Source organism: Uloborus diversus, chromosome 5 (assembly GCF_026930045.1).
Source record: "Uloborus diversus isolate 005 chromosome 5, Udiv.v.3.1, whole genome shotgun sequence".
NCBI classification, from domain to species: domain Eukaryota; kingdom Metazoa; phylum Arthropoda; class Arachnida; order Araneae; family Uloboridae; genus Uloborus; species Uloborus diversus.
Genome location: NC_072735.1, coordinates 34,290,545 through 34,305,424, shown reverse-complemented (window position 1 = coordinate 34,305,424; position 14,880 = coordinate 34,290,545). Strand labels below are relative to the sequence as shown.

At 33.2% G+C, this 14,880-nt stretch overlaps 1 protein-coding gene across 4 annotated transcripts in view; it reads right to left on the bottom strand.

Annotated features, from left to right (window-relative positions):
• LOC129222771 (endothelin-converting enzyme homolog) overlaps positions 1–14,880 on the bottom strand; it is a 150,598-nt gene that overhangs the window by 67,049 nt on the left and 68,669 nt on the right. The window contains exon 1 of one of the 4 annotated variants that reach the window (XM_054857303.1): positions 6,792–7,185. The exons of the other annotated variants lie outside the window; for them this stretch is intronic. Coding sequence (XP_054713278.1) covers positions 6,792–6,806 — 15 coding nt within the window. The 5' untranslated portion in view covers positions 6,807–7,185. Of the gene's footprint in view, positions 1–6,791; positions 7,186–14,880 lie in introns of those variants that run through there. 4 annotated transcript variants of the gene reach the window in all.

Sequence of the window (14,880 nt, the reverse complement as noted above, 5' to 3'; positions counted from 1 at the left end):
CTAGTTGTGACCATACCACTTCATAAGAATGTGTTATGAATTATTTATCATGCATAAACTATTAAAATATTTTACATAGTTGATAATTTATAAAGATTTCTATATTTTTAATCCTTTATCGGAGTTTTCTATTGGACTATTCCATTTTCAAATAGGAAAAGAGAAAGTCCTGCCCGTTCAAGAAGTAATTATTAATTATATACTTACTTGTAGCTAAATCACTTAAAAAGATTATTTTATGAATTAATTACCCGCATAAACAATCTGGTATTTTGTATTGAACCAACGCTTCTTTAAATGTAGGTTCACATCTGTCCCAAATTTTATCTAAAACGTAGCATTACTAAACGTAAACGTAGATATAGCACTCGCAATGAACATGAAAAAACGTACCAGTGCACCACACTCTTTTCAGCTATTGGCGCCAAAATAGAATCAGGTCTTGTATCTCTAAGATCCACCTGTCGATAAATTTTTGTTTGATTCCGTTCATTATTTCTTGAGATATAGCAGTCACAAGAATCGAGAAAAAACGTTCGATCGCTCAATCCCCTTTTGAGCTATCGGCACCAAAATTGAATAAACACCTGTAACCCTTAGAGGCAACGTAATTTTTTTCTTTTTGATCTCGCCAGTTACTTCTTGAGGAATAGCATGCGAGCATAACTGAAGAAACATTCGCGACTGCTCCTCCCCTCTTAGAGGAATTCGCTCCAAAAAACAGTGGGCACAAGTTCACATGAAGGCACATATGTGTACCAAATTTCGTTCGGTTGCAGTAGTCTTTACTGTAGAGCGGTTATAAAAACCCGGTCACACATATACAGACATACAGTCATTTAAAAAAAATGGTGGAAACGGACTCAGCACACCTCAAAACGTTCAAATCCGTCAAAATTCGAAAATTTGCACGAAACCAATACTTTTTTCTATATATTAGCTATATAGAAGAAAGTAAACATGTGTTAAGAATCAATTATCATGCATAAACAATAAAATATTTAATATCGAAAAAAAGAGGATATATTTATACTTCAACTGTCTTTTATATTGGAGTGAAAGTTCCATATCGGTTTGTTTCTTTGTCAAATAGGAAAATAGAAAACCCATGGATCTCAGAAGTAATTAGTATTAATGTACTTGCGTAAACTAAACCATTTCATAAGAATGGTAAGAATTAATGGTATGTACAAGCCATTAAAATATTTTGTACAGTTAATATGCTATAAATATTTCCATATTTTCCTTTAAAAATACCATAAATAAAAGAAATCCGCACTGGATATGAAGGCATAGACCGAATTCTAAATTTCAAAACCAAAATGAACTATCGCCTTTAAGAAAGTTATTAAATAAAAAATCTTTAAGAACAACGAAACACACAACGTCAATGAAGTACAGAATTGGCAAGTGATTGTATAATTGCGAATTTTACAAACATTTGCAAATTATGTACTTGATTAACGCTGTTTTTATAATTGCTATTTTCATTTCTGTACAAAGATATTATTTTGTTTTTCATTTACTTTATAAGAGATTATAATATTTGTTTGCAACTGAAAGCCGGAAGCTCTCAGATAAGCATTTTCCCTTGTGGAGGTACGATATTATTATCAAAGATAACGCACGGAGGAAAAAAAAAGAAATAAATAATGTGCAGCACAAATATTTATAAAGATGTTTCAGTTATAAAAGCTTTCAACAACTAGGTAAAATATTTTATGGCTGAAGACTAAAAAATAAGGTTTCCGGAATGGAAAACTGAATGCATATAAATACTAATACAGTTAACTCGCGTTACCTCGATACCATATAACTCGAACATTCCTTGATCTCGTTAATTGGACCCTAAATTTTAGAGAAGGTTGTGAAAACTTCCCACAACCAATAATTCAAAGGTTTTAGCCGGTCCGGTCCCACGGGACTTCGAGTTATCGAGAGTTGACTATCCTCTTGCAAATTAATTGTTCAAGTCACAACTGTCAACTGTCTGTTGCGACCAATTTCAACGAAAAGCAAAATATATATACTACATGTATAAAAAATTTGTTTTCACTTTGTATTAACTTTTAAACAGTATTAAAAGCGCGATTTTATAGCAAAGTTTTAATTGTGATTAAAAACGTGCGCTGAGAAGCTTTGGTTTTAGTTTTTACATTCACTACACTTATTTGTTTCGACATAGTGCAAAAATATGTTTTAATCATTTTTATATACTTTCCTATTTTAACTATTTTATTTAAAAGCATTCAGACTAATGTTAGTATTTTGTTTTAAGTTACCGCCCTAAGCCAGGGCTAAGGCAGATTTTTTTTTATGCAATATGTTAGTACTTGAGTTTGTTGTATAGATTCATACAAACAGTTACAATGGCTTTCCCTTTAGTCTACTCATTTTAATTAAGACAAACTTTTCTTATTTCACTGCAGTCTATCCATAAATGATGCCACACTTTTTCTCAACATCTTTGACACCCCTGTCCTCCTTTATCACAAAGTTTAACCTCACCTCACCCCCTTTCCTCCCTATTACCCCATCCCCATCACATATTACGCTATTTCTTACAACCATATTATCACTTTAAAAAAGTGATGCCACACTTCTTGTTATCCCCCCTCCCCCTTAAATCAAAACATCAATTGCGGTCTACTTTTTACGTTATACTATTTCAGTAGCTGCAAATTTTCATCATTTTCTTTTTAAAAATATGGATTAGTTATTTATATGTTACTTATTATTGTTATTACAGTGAAATTCCGTTACAACGAATACCAATACAACGAAATTTCCGTTTCAACGAAACACATTCTCAGTCCCTATATAATTGCCATTACATTATTTGAATTCCATTACAACGAAATTCTCGTTACAACAAACAAAATTGGTGGTCCCTTGAAGTTCGTTGTAACGGGATTTCACTGTATTATTATTATTATTGCAGAAAAGTGTCTACTAATTTTTGAACCGATCATCAAAAGCTCGAAACAATTATGATATAAAATCCAAGTTCATCGAATTTCAAACTTGTCGTTCCCAAATGAGTTACTAACTTTTTTCCTTTTCCTTTGTCTTACCTTAATTTGTTCCTTGAAGTCTTCCAGCAGTTAACATTTTTTCTTTTGCACTTAACAAAATATAAGGAAATGATCCCGTTTGAGTTGTTTCGATTTAAAAAAAAAATAGGTGGGTGAGGCTTGCTTCAGAAGAGTTTTAAAGATTTATGACGCATGCTAAAGGTATCGTACAAATATCGAACATTATTTTCATGCAAAATAATATCCATAATTCCGTCATTGACTTTATTCGCATATGAATATGACTTAAGTCGCATATACAATTTTACAAGTTGCCACTTTTTCGGAATAAGTGCACTTAAAAAAATAAATTAAAAAAAACTTTTTTAAAAAAAGGTGCTGCCAAGGCCTCCTTAATACTAAATGCCTGTCGCTTTCTCGCTTTTAACCCCAATAAGTAACCGATCCCAATACATAAGTAAATGATCTTAATAAGTAAACTTCGGTACTCTTGCTACTGCCATCTATCAGTGCCAAAAATATTAGAAATTAATAGCAAAGAACATAATTGGTTGATTTCTACATTTAAAATTTGAAATTTACCAATAAACAATTTGATTTGAATTGCTTGGATCCATCGTTGTTGAGCGCCATCCTTGTAGGTTACCGGCAGAGGATCACTTTTTGATGCTAATGTGATAAGCATTTTGTTTAATAGAGGCGTTGGTGCAAAACGACATTTTTTAATTTTTTGAAATTAATAATCAGAAGTGCAGTAATTAAATTAATGTAAATAATGTATTTAAAAAATCGTTCTTATCGAATGATTCTTAATTTTGGTGGAAAAGATTTGATCACCTTTCGTTTTGCCTTTTGCGCACTAAGACGCTAATTATTATTACTTTTTTTTAGGAAGCAATTGAGTGGCAATTGAGTTATTTTTTCATCTTATTCTCCCCGTGGCTAGTGGCGACCGTTAATTGCGCTTTTTTATTCACATATCCTTTCCTACAGGGGTGCCCAGATGGGAGGTAACTCTTACCTTTCAAAAATGTCCTTATGTGGTAAATTTTTTTCTGACGATTCGGCAAAATTTAGAGTTCTATTCGGCAAAATTATCATCATTTGGCGAAATCTAGAGTTCCATTCGGCAAATTTATCACCATTCGGTAAAATTCGGAGTTCCATCGGAGAGAATTTCTGCCATCCTGCGAGGGTCGCCAATGCTTGCAAGGTCAGAAGTGACGTTATAAAACACCAATATTGCTTGCAGCCCCCGAACATAATTTTCAAATTTGAAAATAATAAATTGTGCTGAAAACATAGCCTTACCTTCAAAAAAGTAATGCAATTGCGGGTGAGACTCAAAAAAAGTTTAAAATACTAAAAAAATTACAATTTCGAGTTCACACCAAATTGGACAGCAAAATATAGGAGCTTCACTTCAGAAACGTCCAGATTGGTTAATAAGAGGTTCAGATAAGGACTGTTTACAATGTTACTGACTTCACCGAAGCTGAACGTTATCAGCGCCCAAGTTAGAGCAAAAAGCAATAAAATATATTAAAAAGTAATAAAAATTTGTCTTTTCATACATTATCATTTAATTTCCTTGCAGATAAAATACAGATAATAAACACGCGAAATATTTTTTAAAGGTAATAGTGGTAAAATAGAATGTAGAAAAAGTATTTTGAAGCAAGAATCTCGGGGGTGTTGAAAGCTCGAAATTTCAAGATAATTTGTCTTCAGAATCGTTTTAGAGCTTCGTTTCGGTTTTTCTGTGGGAGAAACCTTCACCGGTCACCAATTAGTAAAGAAAATCTCTGATTTATGGGGAAGCCGAAAATGGCTCAGAATCTTAAGCTGACAAAATTAATAAATGAATAAAAAGGCAAATTATAAGCCTTTGCAAAACAAGGTTTGCAGTTTTGAAACTTTTTTTTTTATTACTTTTATTTCTCTTATTGAAGAGTTCTTTTTTTTTTCTTTTTGAAATTCTATGTTCTGCAGTTAATTTCTCCACCTATCTAATAGCTATAGTTTTTTTTAATAAAGTTCTGGCTATCTTTTCGACATTTTTATTCACACTAAATATTATACGAAAATAACACTAATAAATGTTGAAACTTAAAAATTTATGCGATGATACATAAAACAATCATCAAAAATTAAATTATCTGTCATTTACTTTTAAAGGATGAATAAAATCCCTAATGAGTAAAATGAAATAGCGCAATCGTTTGTATACTTCAACAAAACGCCTGAAAACAGCATTTGAGTGAAAAAAAATCAACAAAAAGCTTTATCGTCTTCGCCCACAAAATAAAATTAAATAAAACCGTTAATGAGTAGTTGGGGAATGTGGGGCAAAGTGAAATGGTTAAGATGACTGAGTTTTTTCAAAATGAACAAATCGGAAATTTGTTTTGAAAATTAAAGTACATAAAGAAAGAACACTGTATTTTATAATAAAACTACCGTTGAAACAGTATTTTTTATTTTGGGCAGTAAATTTCAGTCTTCAAAAAAATAAATAAATAAATAAATAAATAAATAAATAAATAAAAATTAAAAAAAAAATTAAAAAAAAGGGGGGGGGGGAAATAAAACATTTTTCTAATGAAATATTTTTTATCTGATTATAAAAAATATTTTTGATCAAAATAATCAATAAATAAAAGGTTGAAGAAATAAATGAAAAGATAATGAAACAAAAAACGAATAATTAAATGAAAAAAATCAATTGATATAAGAAGAAAAGAAACGATTTAGTAAATGAATGAATGAATAAGAAAATAAGTGAATGAATGAATAAATAGGTGAATTACTGAATGAAGGAATGTAAATGAATTAATCAATAAATGAAAATGTAAGTGATTTAGAAATAAAATGAGTGAGTGAGTAAATGAAACAAACCATTTCGCTTTGCCCCATCCACTTTGCCCGTATGTACTGGACTAATTGCACAATTTATTTAAACTAGAAATAAGCTCAATTTTAATTAAATTTTTGCTGCATTGAATATTAGGAGGTCTCAATTAATATTTCAAATGATAATAAAAAGAGCTTTATCATTTTACAGTAAAAAAAATAATTTTTGACTTACAACAAAATATTTTTAAACTTTATTGTTAAAAAGTGTAACTTGACAATTAGAAGTGTTAAATACTTAACACTATACAATAACACGTAACTTAACAATTAAAAAGTTTAACTTAAATGTTAACTATATTTTAACAATTTTGACTTAAAATAAAAAATTGATATGAGGATCCAATTTTTTAAAACTGACTGTAGTATTACCAAATGCTTTAATCTTCGGCGGTATTTTTTCCCCGACTAGAATAGATTACATATGGTACTACATAGTTAAAATAATACCAGATAGGTGGAGCTAAAAGCAGAGTAAATATTTCACAATTTCACTTCACCCCGTTATTTCACTTTGCCCCGTGTTCCCCTTCAAAGCAGCGCTTTTACCAATCGTACGTAAAAACTGTTACAAAACACCCTTTGCTAACGCTTGCTAAAATGGGGGAAGGGGAGAAACAATAGGATGCGAAAAGATTTACAGTCTACAATAAATAAATGAAACGAAAAACAAATAACCAACAACAGGCAAAAAGGTTTATCATTTGCTAAGAAATAATAATAGTAATTAGTAGTGTAAATAGCAATTTTCCGAATCATTTCTAAACATTTTCTCCAAGTTTCTATCAGAATACATGTCAGAATGTGTTACAGAATCTAATCAGCAAATGAAATAAAACATACCAAGTAAGTCGCCATAGTAACAACTATCACATAATGTCAGATCTGCCAAAAGACACCTGTTTTCCGTCTAGCTTGCTCCGCCACTATGTCAAGACATAAAGAAGCCATAAACACAGAAGATAATGTTTTTGATGTTGGAGTCAGTGGGTTATACGTGCACATGATTGACTATAATTGACGGAAATTAAAATAACACGAAGGCACTTTTTCTTTAATTTATGAATTCACTTTTTCGATAAAATGGCTCATTTTTAAGAGTTGATGGAGGGAAATAGGAGGTCATAGGAGAAGGAATTTTGACGCCAACTTAACGCGCTGGGTTAAGCTCGTTTATCTTATCTTCTCAATGCGATTTGACGATTATCGGTTATGCGATTTTGTTTGGGCGGCTACGTACTACAGAAAGTCTTTTATCTGAGTCCCTGTAATCCGCGCGTCCACTAATCTGAACGCGCCGCCGAAATGAAATGCATCTACTGTAAATAAAATTAATTCAGCGTACTGCACTTCATTATTGGTTCAGAAAAAAAAATGAGTGCCTTTTTAAAAATGAACTGCGCTGTATTTTGTGCGTATATTGAAAAAGTTTTTTTTTCGGTCTTTGTTAAATATTAATTAAATAAACAACTTTTCACTGTGAAAAGCATTTCTTTTCTTTTCTGTTGCACTTTATGATCCCTTTTAGCCATTTCTTAGCTGTTGTTATGTACAGGACACGTGAAAAACATAATATGTTCTGTAATCCGAACGATCGATCTGATAACTTGAATTCTGCGCATTCCAATGCGTTCGTATTAAAGAAAAGACTGTTTTTTTTTTTTTTTTCAAAACTCAGTTTTTGAAGAACTAATACTTCAATCTCCCATACATTAGGATTTTTACTTTTTTTTTTTTAGCTAAAACTTTTTAGACGAAAAAAGATCATACTAAGTTTTAACCATGACATTTTTCCCCCAAAAAATAACTTGCCACTTTTAAAATAAAGGGTTCACATAGGATTCACACCAAAAAAAAAGAAAAAATATTCCTAACTTATGTTTTACTTTTAATAACTATCGCGTTTCTCCGAAAGTAAGTCCTAACAAACAAAATAAGCTCTTCTATGATTTTTCTAGGTACTTCTAAAATAAGTCCTATCCTTAAAATTAGCACTGGTTAAGATCATCATTCAAAAGAACGCCTTATAACACGTCAGCAAGACAGGTCAAGACACACGATAAGACGAGCTAAATCGCCCATTCTGAATAATCAAGGGCAGACGCAACAAATACTGTAAAAACCCTTACATTTTCACGAGCCCGTTGTAATAGCGAAAATTTAAGCCTCGCGAACTATTTCATCTAATAAACTTTCGGTGCTGTTCATATAAATTTGCGAAATTTTCTGCTCGCGAAATCACCATACCTTCATTTTCTTCATAATTCTTTTATAGTAGGCACATTTGAAACAAAACAATTGGATGTGATCCTGACAAAAGTAAGGATATTTATTAGTTTAAAAGCATGTTGCGTTACAAACGAAGAGTAAAAATTCACTGTGTTTCAGAGGACGAAGACAAGTAATGGCCTTCCACCCAGCTTTTTATTTTTGATGGGGTGATTATTAGAGCCTAAGTACGAGTTCTAGGGGTCTTCTTCTGTAATTCCTCTGTCTGGAAGCCTCCTAAATGTGGTTTCTGGCTGTTTTGGGGTCAGCAAAATAGGAGGTCATGAATACCTGATACTCGGGATGGAAGATAAGGTTGGGCTAATGATTTTGTTCGCTTTTGAATGTTTATTAACTGGGAGCTAATGTATTGGTCTTGAATAAACGTTTTTGAATGTAAATAAATGTATTTCTTAAAGTCAAATAAATGCTTTTTTTGAACATGAACGAATATTGTGCATAAAAAAAGGCGTACCTTGAAAGTAAGCCTCTTTTGCACCAAAAATTAATGTACAAGACCGGGTCTTATTTTTTCGGAGACACAGTAGTGATACACAGTTTTGATCATTTTACTGGTGAAGGCTTTTGATAGGTACTTTTGAGATGCGTTACCGCTTAAAATAGAAGTTCATCTCTTCAACATTTCATTTTTTTAAAATTAAAAAACTACGAATAAATGAAACAAAAGAAATGAATAAATAATAGCCATTAAACTTTTCCTTCCTTGTTATTTTCACATATTTTGAAAGCAATACAAGGATGGTTTTGTCTACAAATGAAGCTGTTCCTTCACAGAAGAAATGCAGCTGCTATTCATTCGATTCGCGTTTCCTGTTCAGACAAAAAAGAAAACAAGTAAACAGTAAAAAAGATTCCGTAGCAAGTGAAATTTCCTCAAAACTGTTTCGAATGTATTTCTTTTCACGTCTTTGCAGTGGTATTTATTACAATAGACGTCTATGTCTAGCATAGAGATGAAGATCAAACTCTTGAACAGAAAAGCAATTGCGAAATATACGTACATGCAGCGGCAGTTCGTGAGTCATTCAAATGGAGGTTCACAAAATGAATTTGAAAATTAAATATACAGATGCGACGTAACTTACAAGTTATTTTATGAATACTTATTAATTTATTTTATTCGCTGATTTATTTATTAGTTTCTTTGAGGCAAACAAATTAATGACGTTTAAATTAAATTCAGGTTTATCGTTTTTCGTGCTTTTTTTCAATTGAGAGCGAAGTTGGAGCGTTTGGTCTGTCTCAGCTTTGCTCGTAGTGCTTCTTAAAAGTAGTGTTTTAACTAGGCTTGCCAGATTTCTGAAATGTTCAACCGGGACACCGGAATGCTCCTCCTCACCCCCGCAGCGTCGCTAGTATTCAAAGGGGTACAGACCCCTGGCTGATTTTTGGAACGTTTTATAGCACAGGCTAATCTAAGTAGGGGAAAGTGGGGTTAAACCGAGAAGTCGGGAGCAAATCGGCTACCCCCTTCTAGCCTCTGTAAGCGCTGCAATCGCGTGGACAAGAGAAGAACTACCTCCCACCTTGATGGAAAAAGCAGCGGCAATTAAATTAGAGCGTAATAGACTCGCTTTTTTCGTTCCTGTAAAAAAAATTCTGTTCGAGTGGTTTTTGCTTAAAATTTTTGAGCAAAACTAGACCCAGTATACTATGTTCCTGTTTCTGCAACAGTAAAGGCATGTAGCTCTCTTTGTACAACATTTAATTACCTTCATTATCATTCTAAGTAACTGTTTGTAGCGTTCTGTATAGTCATATGACGGCATTTTTTATGAAAGCTGTACGTGCGGGGCAAAACCGGGTACTAACCATAGGGCAAAACCTGGTAGTACCCGGTTTTGCCGGTTTTAAAACAAAGTAAGTCTATATTATGTAATAATAATAAAACTTTTATTTGACCAAATTATTTTACTAAGAGGTTACAAAACAAGATGTATTAAGCAAGCTTCATCTTCAGACAACATTGGAAGAAAAGAAAAAGAAAAATGATTGGAAGAAGACCAAAGGTGAACGAAAGAAAAAAAACCTGAAGAAAAGATAAACGAATCAAAGAAAAGGCAACATTATAAAGATGCCAAAAAGGAACAAACAGAGAATAAAAAAGCGTCAAAAAAAAAAAAAAAAAAAAAAAAAAAAAAAACCGAAGGAGCAAATGAGGGATGAGGAGGATGACAATAGTGCCTGCATTTACTGCAATGAGCTTTACTCGGACTCCAAGGGTGGTGAGGGATGGATCCAATGCATCCAATATCGTCGATAGGCCCATGAAAGCTGCTCTGGGGCCGAAGAGGAAGATAACTACTTTACTTGCGACTTGTGTCAATAGGCCTTATATTACAGTAAAAAAATTAAAGGTAAAGACAATGAAATTTACTGACAACTCAGCAATATGTGTTCTTTTATACTTATTCTATTATTAGTCCAGTCAATAGGTAGAAAAAAATGGGCTTGCCTTACAAAAAATGGGGTCAAAGATTTTATTTTTTAAATTTGTGTGTACTAGTGCCAATATGAAAAAACCAAGTTATCCAACACGAAAGACCTCGGGAGAACTTTTGGGGGCCGAAAACCCCCAAAAATTTGTGACTTTTTGTAGTATTTTCAAAATATCTCAAAAATGGTTAAAATTACAAAAAAACTTCCAATGCAAATGTTAAAGAGGATTAAATTTCCTTCAATTTTTGTCATTACAACATTTTTGTAGCATGAAAAGCAAGCGAGTTACAGCTTCTTGAAAGTCGCACTTTTTCTGAACCCCTTTAGCGAAGTGCGTGAAAGCGCATCGGATAACGGAGGAAAAAAGGAGAAATGCCTGCAGTCTGACCTTGGAAATCATTTGTCTTTTACAGCTGAGGGTAAATGCCTCCGTTCCCTTTAGTTTAAACAAAACACCCCCATTCCATCCCCCCCCTTTTTTTTCTCCAAATGAGATGAATCGACTCAATAGCTACTCATGTTGGTCACTTCAGGGTTTGCGCGAGAGTATGTTTTATCAATTTGTGTGTTCTGAATTACAATTTTTTTCCTAGAAATGATTACGCCTGACCAAGGTGTTTTTTTTTTTCTTTTTTTTTTATTATCATTTTTTTTTTTTTTTTGAAATCAGTTTGCATGAGTGCGAATTAAAGATTGTGAAGGAGAAGGGAACAGAAAATCTTCAAAGATGCAGCGCAAAACGGCAAAATAAAGAACATCAGCATTTTTTGAAGTTTTTAAAAGAAGTGGCAATTCACACTGCCTGTCACAAACGCTATATCAATGAGCAATCAATCTCTTCCCTTGAAGTAATGGTTGAACCTAACATGTTAATTAAATTCCTAAAGAAAGATTTCTAGCAAATTATAACAAAAAGAATTGTCTTATTCTACTTCTTGAGACATATTTCGAAGAGTATGGTATTGAAGTCAGGCAGACTCAAGATGATACCGACTCACTCACTTACTGCTCTTTCAAAGGCAAAAGAAATTGAAAAGGTTGTTATAGTGAGCGAGAGGACTGATGACAGCTTTAGGACAGCCTTTCAGCAACTTGTTCTTTTTAAAACCTGGAAGAGGGAATGCTTGTGATTTGTTTTTTCCCCCACTAAATCTTTTAAGTTTAACCCCAGCAATATTCTTTTCATCCATGCGTCTAGTGGGTGTGATACGACTTCGGCAATCTTTGGCCAAGGAAAAATTAAGTTGTACAAAATAGTCAAAAAAAAAAAAAAAAAAAAAAAAAAAAAAAAAAACCCTCCTAAAATTAAGGAAGCTATTGAAGTATTTATGGACCCAATCTGTCATCATGATGCCTTCCTTAGCTGCAGCTGGAGAAAACATTTTGCAAATATTATACACAGGTGACATAAAGTATTTGAACCTATCTTTGGATACTTTGCAATTTAATCTTTTTATAAAACTAGTATACAGGGCTAAGATAAATCTTGCAGGGCTACGTCCAACGTGCGGGGGGGGGGGGGGCATGCTGGACGTTATCACTCATATCGGTTCTACCACCAAATTCAAAGTTGGTTGGGCAACATGATTGATCCAGAGAAATGGGGTTGGGAACGCAGGACGCAAGGTCTAATGCATGTTGACACGAAAAGAGATTCAGTTACTCAGAATCTTTTGAAGATGGTACCTTGTACCTGCAAGAAAAATTGTACTGGAGCCTGTTCTTGTCACAAGGCAGGTTTAAAATGCTCCAGCACGTGCAAACACTGCAGTGGCACAAATTGTGAAAATGTTGCAGAAATTTCATCTTTGGATGAGACTGCTGAAGAAGATAATTTGTTCCAGGAGCTTTTGGAATTACCGCAACAAGGAGATGAACAATTAAAGGACCACAGCTTCTTTCTACCCCCTACAGATTCTGAACTGGGAGAACCTGGACCTTCAAAACGGCTTCGAAGAAGATAAACAGCGTATTTTGTTGTTATTTCTCTATTTGCTTTGAGGTCGAATGAATCTCTCTGTAATTGAGATGTATGTATTAATCTTCTACAGTTGGATTTTCATTTTGTAAGGTAAATCTTTTGGGTTTTTCATGCCTCAAAAAGTCAGTTTCTGCAGAATTTTTTCAAAGTGTTCATTACGTATTACTATTGTACCTTTATTTATTCATTTTTATGTCTATTGTTTGCTTATTATCACCCTAATATTTATTCATTCACATTTATATTCGAATATTGCATTTCCGCTTGTAATAGAATAGATGGTACGAATTATGTGCTTTAAATGAACGAGAAGATTTTGTAATTCAATTACAAACTGCAATATAAATCATATGTTATTGTAGTCTGACTGAAGACTACCTCTGTCAGACTAGAAATATTAGTTCGTGAGCGGTGGGGGAGGGTTTATTATTATTATTGTATCAGAGCATAGGATGCATGACTGTGTTGATTGTTTGCTTATTAGCTGCCTAATATTCATTCCTTCACATTAATATTTAAAAATCGCATCTTTGTTTGCAATAATTAGACTAGAATGTACGAATTATATCCCTCAAATGAATGTATATATTGGGTAATCCAGTTACAAATAACAATATATCATCTATTATTGGAGTCTGATGAAAACTACCTCTGCAGATCAGAAAAGTTAGTTCGTGAGCAGTGGGGAAGGTTTTTTTTAAAATTATTATTGCATCGTCGTATGTGCTTTAAATGAACGCGTATATATGTATTTCAGTTTCATAATACATCGTTTGTTTTTGGAGTGTGGGAACTAATCTGTCAGCCAGAATTGCTACTGTGTCCAGCGGGGAGGGGGGGGGGGGAGCAAGAAACTCAAACTACTCTAACTGTCAATAAACTCTCTGAAACTGAAGTTTCTATTAAAGTTCTAATAATTATGACGCCTTGCTTTCAGTGTGAAAGCTTTTTTTTTTCGGAGTGGAGGAAAACTGCCTATTTTCAAAGAGCTATAGCAAGCTTGTTATTTGTGCTACAAAAAAGTTGTAAATACAAAAGTTGTAGGAAATTTTATGTTCTTTAAACTTTACATTTAAAACTTTTTTTCTAAGTTGAACCGTTTCGGAGATATTTTGGAAAAAACAAAAAAAGTCATAAATTTTTGTGGTTTTTCGGCCCCCAAAAGTTCTCCCGGGGTCTTTCGTGTTGGATAACTTGGTTTTTCCATGTCGGCACCAATATGTGCAAATTAAAAAAATAAAATCTTTGACCCCATTTTTTGCAAGGTAAAATGTATCTATTGACTGGACTATATGTCCCGATCAAACTGGGACGTCTAGCATACGTAGTTTTAACAACTTTTATGCAAGAAAAAGTTTGGTGAATTTCCTGAAAGAAATGCTATGAAAAATATGCAATCATATTTAAAAAAAAAAAAAAAAAAAAACAGTCGATTAGTTTTCTTTGTGAAGCAAAAAGATGATAAGCAATATTGGATTCAATTGCTGCTAATATTGTAATAATATACATATTAATTCTAAACTAAACCAAATCATATCTACTTTAGCGAATGTATAAAGGAAATTATTATGAATTCAAGGTAATATTTTGAAACAGAAAAATGAAGATAAAGAATCTTTAGGGATATAAAGCTGAACTCGTTCAAATTATGCTTCTTTGGGAGCTGAGTGCCGCTACAAGGCAAAAAAATCATATTAATCTGTCAAAATCACAAGTGGTACTCGTTAGTGCCGCTGTTACGAAATAATGCTACAGAAAAACGCATGAAAAATGAACCGAACAAGCCCAATCAACGCACAAATCAACATCTAGTAAAACCAATTGCATAGTGCGGCTGAGCATTGTTGCCTCGCGTCCTTAGGCGAGTCCACTTCAAAACCGGTGGAAAACAATAGAAGCATGGGTTGCTATAATCAAGTGTTTTCGAAGCAAATTTTTTCTGTGAAGCGTTGCTGTTCGTTTACCATAAGAAAATAAATTTTAATTGCAAATTCGCGTGGCGTTGATGTGCACATTGTGGAAGTCTTGATTAGCATATAACGTCCACTGCCCTCCCCATCTTGTACGAATTCGATGTTTCCTACTCTTTCCAACCAGCGCCAACATTGATGAGGAGCCCTATAACATGAGAATGAAATGGCGTTTGCCCTCAAGTTCTCTTTATATTGTTATCTCACGAACTTCTGTCGTCTTTCTTAAATCCATATTTCATTCTGCACCTAT